Source organism: Neophocaena asiaeorientalis, unplaced genomic scaffold (assembly GCF_003031525.2).
Source record: "Neophocaena asiaeorientalis asiaeorientalis breed wild unplaced genomic scaffold, Neophocaena_asiaeorientalis_V1.1 scaffold704, whole genome shotgun sequence".
In the NCBI taxonomy this organism is placed as follows: Eukaryota; Metazoa; Chordata; class Mammalia; order Artiodactyla; family Phocoenidae; genus Neophocaena; species Neophocaena asiaeorientalis.
Genome location: NW_020175050.1, coordinates 1,716,731 through 1,734,326, shown reverse-complemented (window position 1 = coordinate 1,734,326; position 17,596 = coordinate 1,716,731). Strand labels below are relative to the sequence as shown.

General features: G+C 43.9%; 1 protein-coding gene across 1 annotated transcript in view; it reads left to right on the top strand.

The window, feature by feature from the left end:
- Positions 1 to 17,304, top strand: part of PACRG (parkin coregulated) — a gene marked incomplete at its 5' end in the record, with an annotated part of 428,573 nt that extends 411,269 nt beyond the window's left edge. Inside the window, one exon of the mRNA XM_024763634.1 lies at positions 16,819 to 17,304. Coding sequence (XP_024619402.1) covers positions 16,819 to 16,979 — 161 coding nt within the window. The remainder of the gene's footprint in view (positions 1 to 16,818) is intronic.
- Positions 17,305 to 17,596: the final 292 nt, after the last annotated feature.

The following is a 17,596-nucleotide window of genomic DNA, read 5'->3' as shown; positions in this document are numbered from 1 at the left end:
ATTCCAGTTTTATCCAAAACCTTTTTTTCTCTGATATTTTAATTCTTCTGGATACGGAAAAAAGACTGACATAAACCAAAATATATTTAACACCCGATAATCCACAGAGGTTAGGAGGTACCCTCTTTCTAAAGTTATTACAGGGTCAACCATCAGAAAGTTCTGAGTCAGCTAGATTTGACTATACTGCCCCTGAGCTCCCTGAGAGAGGAAGCAAGTTATAATGGAAATAACTGAGACTTTGTCTTTATATAGATCTGAGATCAAATCCCATCTCTGACAATTTACTCATGTGTACAATGGGTAGATTTGGAATGTTAATGAACATGTCATAAGCTCCTTGAATCGACCCTATTAAGGAAGTGAAAGAAATAAACTCCCGTCTAGTGCCCAATAACTGTCAAGCTTTGGGCCCGGCGCTTTATATAGCTTAGTTCGTTTCATTCTCACCACCTCCCTCTGACGAGGCATTGACACTGATATGATAATGATGATTATACTAACAACGAATATTAGAAACACTGGTATCATGCTTACGCGTATGTAACTGGAATTTTACTTACGTAACCTTACATAATCCTCACGGTAAAACTCACCCAGGTACCTGGGAAGAGTAATTGTTATGTGTCCTCGCTATCATCTTCATCATCATCACCAACCTCACAGAATTCTTTAAGGATTAAGTGCCCTGCTGTGCCCAGAGGCCCCAAACGTGTTTCCAAGACCATGTAGCGCTTTCCCTGTGCTCAGTCAGAAGTTTGCTTAACAAGCCAGAGGCAGGGCACGTCTGCTCCCTCCTAGCAGCAGGAGGCCCCTCTGGGAGTCTGAGCCTGGCAGCCAAGGCCGTTTTCTCTGGAACACCTTCCTTTAACACCACCATCCCTTGGGTTATTAGTAGACTTTTGAGAGCTCATTTTTGGTAGAATTTCAACTTTATTCTGCAGGAGGTAGAGACTCCCAAAGTCTATTCCTTTCCCCAAATTCTGATTTGTCATATTATAGCTACAAGGTTTTTTTTAAGGGAAATAGCAGAATTAATAAAAAGTGAGTCAGTTTAGTTCCTTCAAGCTAAAAACAATTTTAACAGAACTTAAAGGAATTTAGAATTTTGAGTAGTTTTATTTACCACTTGGCTTTTTAGATCGGTAATGTTTGGGGTCCTAGTTACGTAGTTTTTTATAGGATTAATCATTGGTTTCCGGACAGACTCAATACTAAGGACTGTAGCAGTGTGCTCACACATGCAGCCCTGCAATGTTTTTCTTGTGTTTTATTTTACCTTGGCCTTTGAGAGAGAGCAATGATTAGACCTGCCAGTGGCTGGTCAATATGAAAAAAACAACTTTAAATGCTACACACTGATCTCTGTAAACAGCTTGCTTTTTCTTAATCTATAACATTATAACAGGCTGTAACTACATAAAAGGAGGTGAAAAAAGTAAAAGAAATACCCCAATAATTCAGAACTAAAGGTCATATGTACTAAAATATCTATCCAAATAATTATATCAACCTTAATTAATTGAATGACGTGTCAGTTATTAATCTGACCTTGCAATAGCTCAGTGCCCATCAGGTTCAAAGTCCTTTTGTGATGTTTATTTTTACCTTAAAATCTGCTCTCGATGTAATATGCAACTTTCTTCCCACTAGAAAGCTTTGTTTTGTTTGTTAAGCTGAAATAAGATGTAAAGACATTTTTTTTCCCTATTATTCACTAAAAAGGGCCCACAAGTTAATCATCTGACCTCAAAACAAAATTGACACAACTGTGCTTATTTGTGCCTAAAAGAGATATCAGTACACCCACTGAAATGCGTCTCCAGCCAGAGGTCACGGTTAAGGTTACTGGCATAGCTTTATGAGGGGGCTCGTGTTGCAGCTGTCTGCACTGTCCCTAGCCTGAAGATGAATAGCAGACTTTAGTTTCCACCGCTACTGGTCTTTTAACCTTCAATAGGAACAAATGCTCTGGCTTAGCTCCGTCTGCATCCTCAAAGTCTGTCTCCCAAGACCTACCCAGCCTCCAGCTTGGGCTTTCTGGTGCCACTTTCATCTTTTGGGGCTCCCCGTCTAGTAAAAAATGTAGAAATGCCAACACAAGTTTAAACCAATTGTGGTATATCACGAATTTAACATTTAACAAATTAACACTTTTCACACACAAACCAAAATAACAATGATTTCCTCATTTGTAAATAATCCAATTTGAAGGTAAGCCCCAAAGTCTTGATTTAAGGCACATTGTCAGTGAGGGCTGACCGAACGGCCCTCGAGGTCGTGTCTGTGACTAACCTGGTGGGGAACTGAGCCTGGTCCTTCATAGGATGACCTAGGAAGCAAGCCCTGGGTGGGTGGGCAGATGGATGGGCGAGCACAAGGAAAGGGTGCAAAGAAGCTTTTCAGAAATCTAATCATTGTCAATGTTCCTCCTTCTGGAGGTGGCAATCTGTTGATGATGCAATTTCCCCTACATTTCTTAACACAGTCCCTCAGATTCTTTCAATTCCCAGGGTACTACCGCCCTTGGGCACCTCTAGAAGTTACAGTAACTCTTTTCAGGCCACCCTTTGCCCTCTGAAATAGTGCTGATTGAGTCAAAAGGAAATGAATGCTGGAGATTGAACTCCAGAGATCTGTCCACTCCCTAGCTTCCCAGGATGTTAGGAGACTTTGTCTTGTAAAACCTACCGGAAAAATAAATAAGCTAAAGAGAAGAACAAATCATTCTCATAAGGGGAAAAAAAACCATGTAGCAAAAAAAAAAAAAATTACATAAAAAAAAAAAAAAATGCATTGGAAAATATTAGCACTCCTTGGTAAGTAGAAAAATACTAACGAAAGTAATCTTAAAGTAACATTTTATAGATACTGAATTAACAAACAAAATTGAATTACATCCAGTGCTGTGATAAACAGGTAAACTCCTGTGTTGCTGGTAACATTATAAGTTGGCATAAGCTTTCTGAAAATCAATATGGATATATATATATATGCACCAATATATACCAATGACTACAAAATGTTCATATTCTTTGAAGCAGTAACCTCACTTCTGAGAATTGTTTCAGGGAAATAATAGAACTAAAAAAAAAAAAAAAAAGACTGAATGCACAAACATGTTTATTGCAGTGTTGTCTAAAATTATGAAAATCTGGAAGGAGACAATGTCCCTAACTAGAGGAGGGTAGCTGCATACTTTACACTCCTTCAACCCCAGAGCTGTTGAACAGTCATTAAAAGTTACAGTTACGTGTAGTATCATCAGCGTGGAAAAGAATGACCGCGATAACCGGGTGAAACTGTGCTCTCTGGTGACAACTTGTTCCAACCTCAAGGCCTTTCTTGCATTTTCTGTTCTGGCACGTCCTCCCCAGGCTGCTTGTTGCAAAGCCGCCTTCTTCTCGGCCTTCAGGGCTCAGTTTAGTTTTAATCTTCTGATCGAGACTGTCCTGATCACCTGCCCAGGTGGTCCCTCCCAGTTCCTCCCTGCCACATCTCTTACTTTCGGTCCTTGCTAGAACCTCTCACTCTCTCAAGCACTCTTATTCCGTCGTTGGTTTATTGGGGTGTTAATATCTGCCTCTTCCTCCAGAAAGTGAACACCCCGTTTACCCCTCTAGTTCTCCAGTCGCTACCCTCAGCTACCAGAACCCCACCCGGTTGATCCTCCTGAAATCATAGAACTTGGACAACTACATCCGAGTTCGAATTAGAACCCCGTTCTCGATTTCCTCCTTGGATTTACATTCCTCTTATCCTCAAGCTGGGAAGCAGTTTACAAACAACCGCTGCTCTGGGCGCATGGAAGTGGTGTGTGAGCCCCAGGCGGGCGGGCGGCCGTCAGGGGCAAGGAGCCTCTGCTCTGCCTCTGGTCCACCAGCTGCCCTCTCCCTTGCTGAGGGGTCTCGTCCACAGCCCGCACCCACGGACATACCCTGACCCAGAGCTGGGGCAGGCCCACGAGGAGGGAGAGCAGACGACAGATTTGCTGTCATCCCAGGGCCCGGGAAGGTTGTCTGTCCACAAGCACCTCGAAGCCACACTCCCTTGACTCCTGAAATCCCCACCATTAGAGCTGCTTCTGTGAGCCAAAGGTCTCTGCAAAAATATGAACAGCCAAGATGCATGGCAGATCTTCAAATCCAAGAATGTAGGTCTTATCCATAGAGGCATGTGGAGGGGCAGTGTTCCTCAGCGGATGGTATTCCCAGAGGCTGGAGCTAAATGGGATGATTTGTGTAGAGGCCTTGGCTGGTTGAAAGATGATAACTCCCTGGGCCAGGTCTCTCCAGCGACCTGGAGGTTTTTCCAGACTTAATACGTCAGGTGCCAGCCTGAGAGAAGGCAGCGCGTGTGCCTGCTTGCCAGGACATTTGTCCGGTTCACTCAGAGCTCTGAGTCTACTACGCAAATGTCAGATTTGGGATCCTGGCTAGGGGCAGGAGCTGACGTCCGCCAGCAGCCCAAGGGGCCGAGGGTCATGATCTGAAGAGTCTAGGAGAGAGCTTTGGGAGGAGCTCAGAGGCCAAAGTAGCAACCCACGTGCTGAAGGAGGTGGAGGGGGTGACGTTAGCTGCAATAGAAGAAAGAGGAAAGCAAGGTTTCTAAACTTCCCCACCTTATCCTATAGGGATAAGACATGAGCTGGAACACTGCTCCCATTCTCCCTTCTGTTCTACTGTCACTTCTCCAGCTCAGCTCTTACCTTGTGGTCAGAAATAGGCAAGGACACCTCCTCTCTTTTTCTCTCCTTCTCAATTCAGCTACTTGCTCGATATAAAATGGGAATTATAGGAATTATATGAATTATCTAAAGCAAAAGAGAAAGAACCAGGGCCGCCAGGGCTCAGATAGCCAAGCCTGAGTGCCATTTGCAGGAGGACAAGAACTGGTCTTTCCCCCATTCATTTAGGCACCAATATACTGAACTCTACCCAGGGAGGAAGGGGACTGAGGGCAACTAGTGAGTGTAAGCTTATGCCATAAATCATTTGCTTCTAAAGCCCTGCAACCAAGAACCTTGATCATGTTGCAGACAGGGTCCAAGGAACCCATCTAGACCAGAGAAACCTATGCCCGTGTGACAAGTATCCCCAACAGGGTGGCTCTGTGTTCATGGTGAGTCCAGACAACTGACAGTAAACTCACTCTCCTGCAGGACTTGAAGGTAAAGCAGTTCCCTGCTGCTCCTTTTCTGGGGCTGTAGAGTGAACCCATTTTATAAAAGCAAAACCCTTACTCCATGGTATTCTGTGGGCTAGTCTTCCTGTCCTACCCAGAGGAGAGTTAAATCATAGGCAATCTGCTGTTACCTGAAAAATGGGATACTGACATCACAGAAACTACAATAATACGAATTGCTTGTTATATTCCTAAAGACATAACATATATTCTTTTATTTTATCCTTGCACCTCTCCTTCCAGGAAGGTGTTATTACACCCGTTTCAGCCAGAGATTCAGTAACAGGCTGAGGGCGTATCCTCGTGCACATGGCCTCAACCCCGCGGGGATGCTCTTGTTTGTTTCCAGTTGGCTCTGTTTGGACTCACCTACCCCCAAAAGCCTGATTAAGAGGAAAGTAACTGTGTGCACTAAACTGAGGAATTTTAAGAGATAAAAATGTAACACAGGCCAATAAACAGTCTTTATTCAAAAGTATCAAAAGTCAGCATATTTCACCTATCAGCATTTCCGACAAGCTTTGGCTTCAATTCATGTGCAAACCCGATTTTGCTGACATGGCAAATTAAATGGCCACATTTTCATTTTGTCCCCATGATTTAGATACCTCTCTTTTTCTTACCACACAGCCAAAACTCTGATTGGACTTTAACAAAGCCCTGAACGTTTGGAAAAATGGAGTCAGGCGAGCTCAGTATTTGCAGGTTGTGCTCTGCATTAATGTGCCTGGTGGCGGGGTGGATGTCTCCCGCCACATTGAACTAACCAACGTAGACACTGATGAAAGTTGGTAGTCAGAGCTTTGACAGATACTGCGAGGTTCTTTGAAACTGAGACAATCGTAAACGGCTTTAACTGTCACTTATACAGCCGTTAACTCAGTTCAGCCCAGCAGATTGCTTTGGTTTGTTCATTAAATATATTATTTTTGCGTTAATTGAGCTCATTTGATGAGAAAGATTTTCACTCGGTAAAATTTACAGCTAATGGCTTGGAAATCTATTAAATTTTGCACTCAATAATTCATCTTAGAATTTTCAAAGAGTAGCTAGTTTAGGCAAGCTGAGATAAATCCTAGATAATCGAGGAATCATATGATCTGCAGGAACGGGGTGATGTGTTTTTTCATTGCGAGCACCATTAGTGACTTTATTTAATTATTTTCTGCAGTAGAACGAAGGATACATCAAGGCCATAAAGGTCTTGTTTTGTGGCTCTGTGCCCCGCTGTGCAGGTATTCATCTAAAATGATTTAACCAAACTTTGCTGTGATGGCGATCACCAGTGTGGACACACACAGGCTTCTGAGTTCTGAGTTCACCATAAAGATGAAAGTTCTAACAAAGATAATCTGAGAAGTACATCTGCCCATAGTTTACTGCATTTGCTGATAAAACTTGCTAGAAATCTGAGATTTCTTTTTCCATTTTTGTACCTCAAATATGAAAAAGAATTTAGAATTTAAAATGGGTTGTATCATTAATATTTCTTGGAAATGAAAAGCCATGATAACAACTGTCATTCTGGTCCATTTCTGAAAGTTTCCAGCATCAGTCTAAAAGCAGTAAAATTATCTCCAATAGGTTTGCATCACCCCTGAAAGCAGCCTTCAGTATTTCCTTTCCAACTGAAAACATTTCTTTGCCTGACTGAAAATTATCATGTAGCTGGGAAAGAAACTATAGTAAGCAAAATTTAGATATTCAATGAAATAGGATAATCTGATTTTTTTTCATTCTGGAGAAAGAAAGTTTCTCTTCTCAAATTTAAGGGTGATCCAAGTAAACCCCACTTTAAATCAAGGAGGATTTTGGAAAAGAGATGAGGCTATCTAACTACACCAACCCTCTATGTACGTATACTCAGCCTTTCTGAATCCACATAAATACTATCTCCACGGATAAGAGCTCACAAGTTTGTAAATAGTAAATAAAGAATAAGAATTGGGCAGATTGTGGGCACTACTTTTTTTTTTTTTTTTTTTGCGGTACGCGGGCCTCTCACTGTTGTGGCCTCTCCCGTTGCGGAGCACAGGCTCCGGACGCGCAGGCCCAATGGCCATGGCTCACGGGCCCAGCCGCTCCGCGGCATGTGGGATCTTCCCGGACCGGGGCACGAACCTATGTCCCCTGCATCGGCAGGCGGACTCTCAACCACTGCGCCACCAGGGAAGCCCTGGGCACTACTTTTAACATACAATTTACTTAGAACTGAATTTGCTTATAATGCATCTGTATTCAGTAAACACACAAAGCAGTAATTTATTCTTTCATTCAGCCCTTTCACAAAGATTCGATTTGTATTTGATGCCAATGAACAAGGTTTATAGCATAAACCTATCCTTCAAGAGGTGGTAAAACATAGGAAAACTAAGCAACATAAAGCACTTCTCAGGGTTCTAGAGTGACATGTACTTAAGGGAGGTGGAGATATTACTGACCATAGCTCTAGGGATTCAAAAGAAAGAAAGAAGATTGTGGAGTCAACTTCACAGAGGAAGTAAATCCCAAACTGGCCTTGAAAAGAAGTAAGGTGGGACTTACCAGAAGGGAGAGGGGAGCATATTCCTATGGGGGTTTTTAAAGACGTGAATGAAAATCGCACACATTGAGGCTAGGAAGAAATCCACGTCTGAGTGGAGCAGAAGGTCTCGTTGGGAAGGAGCAAAATATAAGATTGACTTCATGAGGGAGAGCAGAGACAGAGGGTCCGGGTATCAGGAATTTGAATTTGATCCATCATACAACGTGGAAATGTTGGTTATTACTCAGGAGAGAAGGTGACTAGGAAAATTAATCTGCAGGGTGAATTAGGAGGACGAGAGTTTGAAAATCCAAACAGACTCTTCGCTACCATCCAGGGTGGGCCAGAGTAGCTCTGGAACTGGGGGTATTAAGCAGACCCACCGTGCACTGCACAACAGCAAGCTGGATACAGGGAAGGAGGAGGCGAAGATGGCGCTGATCTTCTGAGCCCAGACGCAGGGCTCACGCTACCAGTCAAGTCAGCGTTTACCTCCGGGGGGTGGGGGTGGGGGCGGGGCGAGGGGGCGCGGAGGAGTCACCTGAAGGCCTCCACACAGGCATCTGATTCCACTAAGTACTATGGCATAGGATGCTTAGACCTCCCTTCTGGATCTTCCTATCACCCTCCTCATTGCACACTAGCATATGCCTCCCACCGTTTCTCTTTCTCAGCATCCCGGAGTCATGTACTGCTTGTGTCACTTTACTAAGTGATTTCACCTCCTGAACCTCAGTGTGTCCCTGTGCTGAGACGGTAATAGTATCTAGCTCATAGGGCTATTCTTAGCGTTAAATGACATTATGCTAGTATTATTGCTGTTATTATTACTCCACCATGAGATAAGCCAGCAGGAAATAGATTTAGGACAAGAGCTGGACTTAGAACTCTCTGCCCCTTTCCTGTTGAATGTTCACTGAATGTGCATTGAATCATGTGGACCAACAAGAAAAGAGATATACTTCACAACTCGGAATACAGTTTAATTCAATGGCCACTGAATCTATAGTTGTAATTATCCTGTAGAGGGATAAATTGGTGAACCCACCTATTTTTCTCAGTATAACTTCCAAGTCAAATTGTCAATAATCAGGGATGAACCTGACTTGCTTTTTTATAGTCTTGACCAAATCACTGTCAACTGAATATATTTAGAAAACCAACCCATACATTTGGTCTTTATTCTAATAAATCAAAATCTACATAGATTTATTGAAGTAGCAGAATGGAATCGTTTTTGGTAGTGTGTCAACAAATAATTTGAGTTTTTGACAGTGTTCTCTTTCTAAACTAGGACTAACTATATAAACCTTGGTCCTTTGGGTTCTTTTAGAACTTGATTTGAAAGCTGGATTTGATGCTTATGAGATCTGTGACTTACTTTGAAGAAATGCACAGATGCTTTGTGATTATCTTTTCAGTTGAAATACCATGCATCCATTGAATAACCATCCTTTCCAAAAGCTTATTCCAAAGTTGTGTTGTGATATTATCTAATGTAATGTTAGGGTGAGCAGAGATCACCCCAAGTTCAGTCCCTTCTTTCTACAGGGAAGGCAACTGAGATTCAGAGAGATTAAGTAACCTGTCCACAGTTAACCATCTAGTAAGTTATTGAACATTGCAGCTACTAAGGTTTGAAAAGTTGTATGGCAAGTTATTTGCCTTTGAAGTTCAGTGTTACTTCCACTGTTCGTTATCCTTGTTCGTTCCCTACAGAATAAGTCTACCTGGCCGTTGCAAAATGGCAGTTGTTTAGAAATCTTCACTGTCTGTCTCAAGGAACATTTAAATATCTAATTGACAGCTGGAAGATCCATGATATCTTTAGTTTCACAAGTGATCAGCGCCCCCATTCTGAGAGGAAAACCTTTCCTTGAGCTTTCGAAACTACGATGGCTTAGGAACCCCATGCTTTAGTCACCCGGCTCCAGCGTCAAAAGGTGAGGGAGAGAGACAGACATCCAGCTGGGAATCGAGGTCTTGCTTCAAAGCTTTTATCTTCAGAGGAAAGAAATCTTATGAATTTCATTAATGTCAACAAGATCTGAGGAGATTTGGAGTGTTTAAGCCTTTGGGCATCTCTAGCATGACATATGCTCTGGTTATTATAAGTTTTTGGTTGCAAAACCATTGCAACTTTGATTCACACCCGCCATGAACCAACACTCTAGAAATATCCATTGTACAGTCAGACTTAAGGATATGTTGAAAACAATCACTTTCCAAGAGAATATGAAGTTAGCCAAGGAAGCCGTGGCTAAGCTTGGGCCAAACAGGGAAACACCCAAAATTCTGAATAGGGTGACACATGTTATCACTAAGGAAAAAAAAAAAAAGATGAGTGTCCTCAAAGTAACACAGCAAAGCTAAAAAAAGAAAGTGAAAGAGCATTTCTTTAGGATTCTAAAAGCAGATAACCTCAAAACATCTTCCCAAAAGGCTTCTTCTCTTATTCAATGTAGAAAAATGAAATTTCTCCTAGTTTGTCTTCCCCTCTTCCCTTCCTCTTCCATTCCCTCATCTCCAGAAAGGATCAGGCTGGAATTTACAATTGTTTCCACTGTAATTTTCCAAACTTTATGGGAGAAAGCCCTTTTATTCCAAAACAGGTAACACTATTTCTATAAAGTAAATTGGATTCAAGCTAACCCCAAATAAACAAGATATTTCTGGCAAAACAAATGTTGACAATATAATCTAGGTCTTGAAATGAAAAACTCCTTAAAAGACAAAGTAGATCTGTCTCTTCTCTCCCTTTCTTAATTCAAATTAAAAAGCAAAAAACTCAAAGCAACCATTTATAAACCCATGTGAGTTATCATCTTTTTAATGAAATCTTTTTCGATGATAAGAGTCACGTTTTTAATAAATACTTGTTGGAAAATATTAGTTTTATTCCACTACAACTAACATTTCTGCTTAACTACCAACTAGTGCGAACAGGGAATTACTGTTTGAGGTCATCTCCAGCTTGTAACTGTTAAATCCACTAAGCCCAAAATTGAAATTTTGTTCAGAAACATCCAACAGAACATCTGTGCTGGTTTAATGTCATCAAGAAGCATCTTATCACAATAATATTTGCAGTAGGTTCCACACACATACCCTGCCGAGACCTGAGCCCAGGCCCCAAGGGCTCCCTCTCTCTCCAGAGCAGATGACGTCATTGAGATCCAGGCAGAAGGAAAGCAGCTTTAGCTGTGGCTGAAGCCAGCACTGGTTACAGGTCTTGACAGGTAAAATTCCTTTCAGTTGAGCTTTACAGCTTTTGAAATGTTTTAGTTCAACATTTGAGCAACCAAAAAAAAATGTCTTTTCTGATCCAGAAAGAATTGATTTAGTTTCCTCTGTGAGTACTTTTTAAAATTCCACTCAGCATTGCTTCAGGGAGGTTGTCCAGCCCCCCCTCCCCCGGGCACACAAGGAAGGACCAGAGTTCTTGCCCTGTGCTGAGCTCGCCAGCATCTCACCTGGGGAAATGGTAGACAGGCGTGTTCTCTGCAAGTCGTGTTATATCCACGGATGCTCTCATACTGAGAAAAGCTTCAGGCTGGACTTGGCCTGGATTCACGTTCACATACCGTGTACGCAAAGTGGCCACGCAAAAATGTCCAGAGAAGGAAGCGGTAGACCAAAGGAGGGCGCAGCCAAACCATGACCAGTCGGCAGCCATTTAGTTCAAAGCCTTGTTTTATGACTGTAATTTAGCCTTCAGTGTGCTGAGAGAATCACTCCGCCTGGCTCGCTGTCTGGTGCCGTCAAAGGCTGAGGTGAATGTTGTTCCGTGAGTTTAATCATCTTTTTATTTGTCTGAGGTCTTTGCTACTGTCCACAGTTATTCCAGGTGCTCTTGTACACTTAAGAGGTGACACGAACTGTTGCTGTCACTGAGCAGGGCGAGCTACCTCACAAATTGGAGCTTCCAAAAGTTAGTAGTATGAAGAAAGATTGGTACTGGTAGTCTGGACATCATTTGAGTCATTGCTTATGATTTCCTGATTCACTCTGGTGGTTTTTAATTGAGTTTCCCAAGCTAGTGTTTTCTTTAGGAATGTTTGGTTCATGGCTCTGCAAAGCAGCCAAGTCATGAGCAATTTCAGGATGACAGGTGGCAGTGGGCACGACGCCTTCCTTCCTGCCGACCCACTGCCTCTCCAGTGTGTGGTCGTGCTGAGCCTGTCCTGCTGCTGCCTCAGCCAGGAGCCTGCAGAACTAATGGAAGTTTTCCCCAAATGGTGCCTACTGCTCTCCTTAGCCATGACCAGAAAGTATAGGTAGAGTTTATAAATTATTTCATCCATTGGTACCAAATGAGTAATACTTCAGGTATGTTGAATAAGCAACCCGAAGTGAGCATGTATGTGTTTTCTATTTCCGATGCCTTAAATAATGCTTTCATTTCCCAGTAACTTCTTTGTGTATTACCGTTCATATAACAATATCTATACACTTAACACTGAAGAGTATTGACCAAAAAAACACTAGAGTCAGAAAAATCCAAATGTGAATGTAACTCTCCTTGAGCCTCTTATGGCCATCCATACATCCTTTCACTGCTCCTCCTGTTTTCAGATAAGGGGACTCAAGTGTCTGACTAGAACACACAGATAAGCCTTCTCTCAGGACACAGTTTCCAGTGGGAACCCAAGGAATAGGAGAGGGGCCTATGGCGCCAGGGCTCTGCAGTCAGGGTACGTGGCCCACACTGACTCTCATAGGGCGTGCACGTGACCTACAGGGACTGTGGCCAGCTAGGCTCCCGCAGCTGGATGAGAAGCCCCCCAAAGGCAAGAGCTTTTTTTTTTCCATCTTGCATTACCCTGCAGGGCCTAGTTTTCCTCTGGCTACAGAGAGAACGTCACTCTTTGGTATGGCCAAAGGTGCCATTGACACCGACCTCAGCGCTAACTTGGGAAGACCTTGCTCTGGCCACCAAAAGTTTCCTTTTCCCCACTTTGCTTTTTTTTTTTTTTTTTCATTTTTTCCTGTAATAGTAGTAACTGAAGAAAGGAAAAGAATAAAGCTTCTACACAGTCTAGAAATTGTAAAAATGCTACGAGACCCTTTCATCGAAATCCTACAAGACACGTGTCTGCTGCTGGTCCGTGGCCACTGCCTTGTGGATACGTATCTATGCGAAATGTCAGTGCATCTGAGGCAGCCTCCCTTTGGATGGCCTTGGTGATGCGGTGTCATGATGGTCACAGTCATGAGCTGAGTTCATTCACTGAGAGCACGCCACTGACCGACGAAAGACTGGGATGCGCACGTCCCAATTCTGACCAAAGCGGCCTCTAGAAAGAGAAAGCATCCAGGTTAGGACTGTCTAAAGGGGGTTAGATAGAAAATGAGGATGCGTGTGCTTAAGCATACTACCTACATAATCAAAAACAACTTCAGGGGGCTTCCCTGGTGGTGCAGTGGTTGAGAGTCCGCCTGCCAATGCAGGGGACACGGGTTCGTGCGCCGGTCCGGGAAGATCCCACATGCCGCGGAGCGGCTGGGCCCGTGAGCCATGGCCTCTGAGCCTGCGCATCCGGAGCCTGTGCTCCGCAACGGGAGAGGCCGCAGCAGTGAGAGGCCCGCGTACCGCAAAAAAAAAAAGCAACAACAACAAAACACGACTTCAACATTCAGAATAATAAGTATACTTAAAATAATCCCTAACCAAGAAGGACTTTCAAACAGTAGTTGCCCACCTCCTGCACACAAGGACCTCTAAGAAGAGAAGCCAAATCCCGTGTCCTAGTCTCTTTGCATATTATCCCTTTTGAAATGCAAAGTCTGGTTTAAACCGTTGTTATACTCCTATTTGGTTATAAATAAAACATATCTTTTCCATCATCAATGTATCTTTCCAGCTGCTGGACATAAAATAGACTGCTAGCTTCCTGAATTGAAATGTCACCTTCCTAATCAGAATTGACAATTGTACATAACCATCTGGGTTGTTTTTTTTTTTAAGCATCCTATTCTCACAAGTATGTTTTCCAACAGTGTCATATGTATCTTAAATGGTGAGCTCAAGCTAATTACCTCAAGCTCAGATCCTAAAACAACCTGACAGTATAGCAGTTCTGAAATGGAGACCACACCGCTCACCTGCCTGTCAACGTGGCTTGACACTGAACTGTCCCTGGTCGTCATTTCAGCGCCTTTGTTGGGCTTTTCTCCCACCCCAGCGGTGCACATTCTGCAACCACAAAATATTCCAACTCCAGCTCCTTCTGAACAAGCAGCTGTTGTTCTGTTCTGTTCTTTTTATCATTTGCCTTATTCACTGTTGGGAAACAAAAAAGCTACATAGTTTACTTACTCCTACAGTTAAATAGTTTTTAAAAAGTAAGAATAGGTTATTATTGAAATAAAGTGTTGCTTGTCATTATAGCATTCTGGAAGGCAGTGGGGAAAACAGGGTGTGTTAAGCTTTCCATTGTGTGCAGACTTTCCACCCCGCTCTGCCCCCATCAGGAAAATAAGTCTGTCCCGTGATCTATTCAGTTCTTGACCTTTTGACTAATATGCCAACAAAAGGCACCATTTATTAGTGATTAATTTACGTATCTTTGTCCATCAGGAACTGGATCCAGGCTGTCACAACTGGGCACCATCACCAATTACATTTTCCATGTGCCCCCAGGGTGTCTGCGCCATGGGCTCGGCTGGCTATGCAAACCTGGGTCCTGCAGGCTCCTCCCTAAGTGCACCGCTTTTGTGGGCAGGAGGAATTTATCAGGAATGTCCTCTGGAGGGAAGAAGCCCTCAGAGGCCAGCCAGACCCTCTCACTGTACCTTCTTCACGGTCCCGATCGGAATCCTGGGAGCTGACGTTGTTCCTCACACGTACCTTCCTTACGGGTCTCCTTTGTCACACATGCTATCTGTCCCTGTCCCTGCTGCACCTGTTTTGGACTGTGTTACTTTGGCCCTCCCCTCTTTTGGAACTTCTTCCTTAGCATCTTTTCTTTACACCTCTAACACGCCTGACCGACCCTCCCACACACACACACACGTATACACACACACACACACACAAACACACACACACACAAGCTTCCTCCCCCTTCTCTCTTAATTTGACCCAAGACCTTCTCCTGTTGGAAAGCCCTCCACGTGGATGGATACCTCGTTGGTATCACCTGGTGGGTGACCCCAACTGCACTGATTCTCTTCTCAGACCTCCCTGTAAATCTTTAAAAAAACAAACAAACAAACCTATTTCATTTGTGTGTATTTGTCTCTCTATATATATTTTTAAGTTTACCTTTAGCTCAAAAACAACAGGGCAAGAACGCTTTTGGTCAAGCATCTTGTCTCTTATTTGTCCTGTACAAGTATCGTGTATGAAGATTTTAGATGATCAGCTACTCTGTAAATCAAGCTTTGACTTCAATCCAGCTTTCCCCATCATAGCAGAGAGGCTTCCACCACGAGAAAGGAAAAGTCCACCTAATTACAATGGCTTTGCATTGTGAGTTCATTGGTTATGAAAAATCGATATGCACTGTAGCTGTGCGACTCGTAGCCTTTCTCTTTCTGAAAATCAGTAATATTTCTGCCTGTCTTCACCCCCCACCAAAAGAAACCAGTCAGGACAGCCATGTCTTTTCTCTGTGGTACAGAAGACAGTGGTATTTCTTTAACAAGTTTCTGGGAAAATCAAGCACAAACCCTGCTTATCTATGCTTGTGTGCGATTGTAATTGTTACCTTTATTAATGGTCTGAAACATTACTCCATCTTTTTTAAAATGTTCAGAACAACTGGGGAAAAAAACTTTGAAATATCGTTGTTCCCTTTATTATTTTCACATTGAAGCAAGATAAGCCTTTGGAGCTACATTGAAATCTGAATAAAATAAACACTTTCATCTGGTAAAGTACGCATTTTCAAGTTGCAGCTCTTCGCCCTGCAGCATCCCGTGGCCTGAGCCTTCAGGCCGTTTATCCTGAGGCCTCCGGGGCCTCTCAGCCCACCCTGTGGCCCTTTCCTTTCATCACAGGTCAGGTGGGGGTAATGCCAGCAGAGGCACAGAGGTGACTCGCTTACTGGGAGAATAAACAGTGTTGAAACCCTTAGAAGTCTGGGCGGGAAATGCAACTTACATGCATGTAATGACTATTGTTCGAGAAAAGTGTGGAATTTTTATACTCTGGATTGAAGTAGAGGGTCTCCCATTTGGGGCTGTCCCCATGCCCTTGGGTAACCTCACAGGTGGAGCGGAATCAGATACTTCTCATCCAAATGGTTTGAGACCGTGTATGGTGAAGCACGTCAGACCCAGGTTCCCCCCTACCCCGAGGCCATCGAAGGCCACGCCTAGGACCCCCTTCCCTCAGAGTCTGAGAGGCAGCTAGCTGAGTGGTCACTCAGGGCTCTGGGAGACGAGGCCTCGGTCAGGTCCTCCCGGTGCCCCCCTGGGTGGACCGCCTGCCTGGACTTAGACTCCAAAACCAGCAGTGGCACCAATCTCTATGCAGCCATAATGGATGGCTGGCATCCACGCATTCAGGGAGGCGTCAGGACCAGTCCTGGCAGGAGAGGCTGTTTCCTCCTCCCCACCTGCATCCGGAGTGATGGGGGTGCCGTCAGAGGGCTGCACACCTGGCTTAGTGATACCTGGAGGAGTGGGGCTCACCCCACGTACAGAAGCCGCAGACATGGGCACGGGCTAAGCCCCTCACTCCAAAGTTTGTCCATTTGAAATCACATAGAGCCAGCACCCTAACCTGGTGATGGACGGTTCCCTCTAAACATGCCATCTTGGGATTTTGAAGAAGTCAAGGTCCAAGAGAACACTGTTGGTGTAATTACCAGATTTAGGAAAGAGATTTCCCTGACTTGTGAACTGTTGTGTAACCATGATCACCTCACTTTCATTTACTCTCTGATTTCTTTAGTTTAGATGAATTTTCATCAGCTCCATTCTAGGACTTTGCACTTTTGTATATCTGTCACCACTCCTAAAACTCTACAGGATCGTGTAAAAATGTTAATTGCTTGCGTCTCATGATAAGCATTCAGAGAAAAATGCCTAGACACACGTGCAGGACTCTTCGGGAAAATGCAGCAAAATAACGGGCCTCTTTGTGTGTTTGCATGACCCAGTAAACTCCGGGGACGGCATCGACTACAGCCAGCAGAAGCGGGAGAACATCGGTGACCTGATCCAGGAGACGCTGGAGGCCTTCGAGCGCTCCGGAGGCGAAGACGCCTTCATCAACATCAAGTACATGGTCCCTACCTATGAGTCGTGCTTGCTAAATTAGCGGTGGGAACAGCTGGGATTCGAGGAAGGCTTCTCCTAGCCTTTCTGTCTCTGCTGCTGTTAGCATCTCATTATCTGTGACTTCTACGGCTCACTTTTCTACAGCTGCTGAAAGAGTGGCTCATGGGCCGTTGGACTTGTAGCCCTATTGAGAGCAAGGCTTTCCAATACACAAATAGTGCCTGTTTCTTAGATTACAATAGTCTACTGTGCTTATTTGTTCTAGGAGAAGAATTGCTTCTTTATACAGTTCGGAAAGAAGCAGGAGTCCGAGTTAAACCTTCGGTTGTATAGACAACAAAACTACAATTTTCATACGTAATTCAGCAGTTGTGTCTGCCTGCCCCGAGGGTGGTTGTCAAAGGTTGGAAGGGAAGCGTTGGTGCTGACTGCCTAACAGGTGTTGGTCGTGGACGACAAGCACCCGTTCAGCAGCAGCTGTGCAGAACCGTGTGCTTTGACATCCAACAAAGCTGTGCAATCGATATTCCCCTTACAGGAGGACAGTTTTGCCGCCCGTTATGAACCTCAGCTATAAATGGGCTTCTAGCCCATTGGTGATCTGGGTTTGCAGGGGCTTTCCAGCTTATATTGGGAGGAGACAGGGAGGGAGGGAGG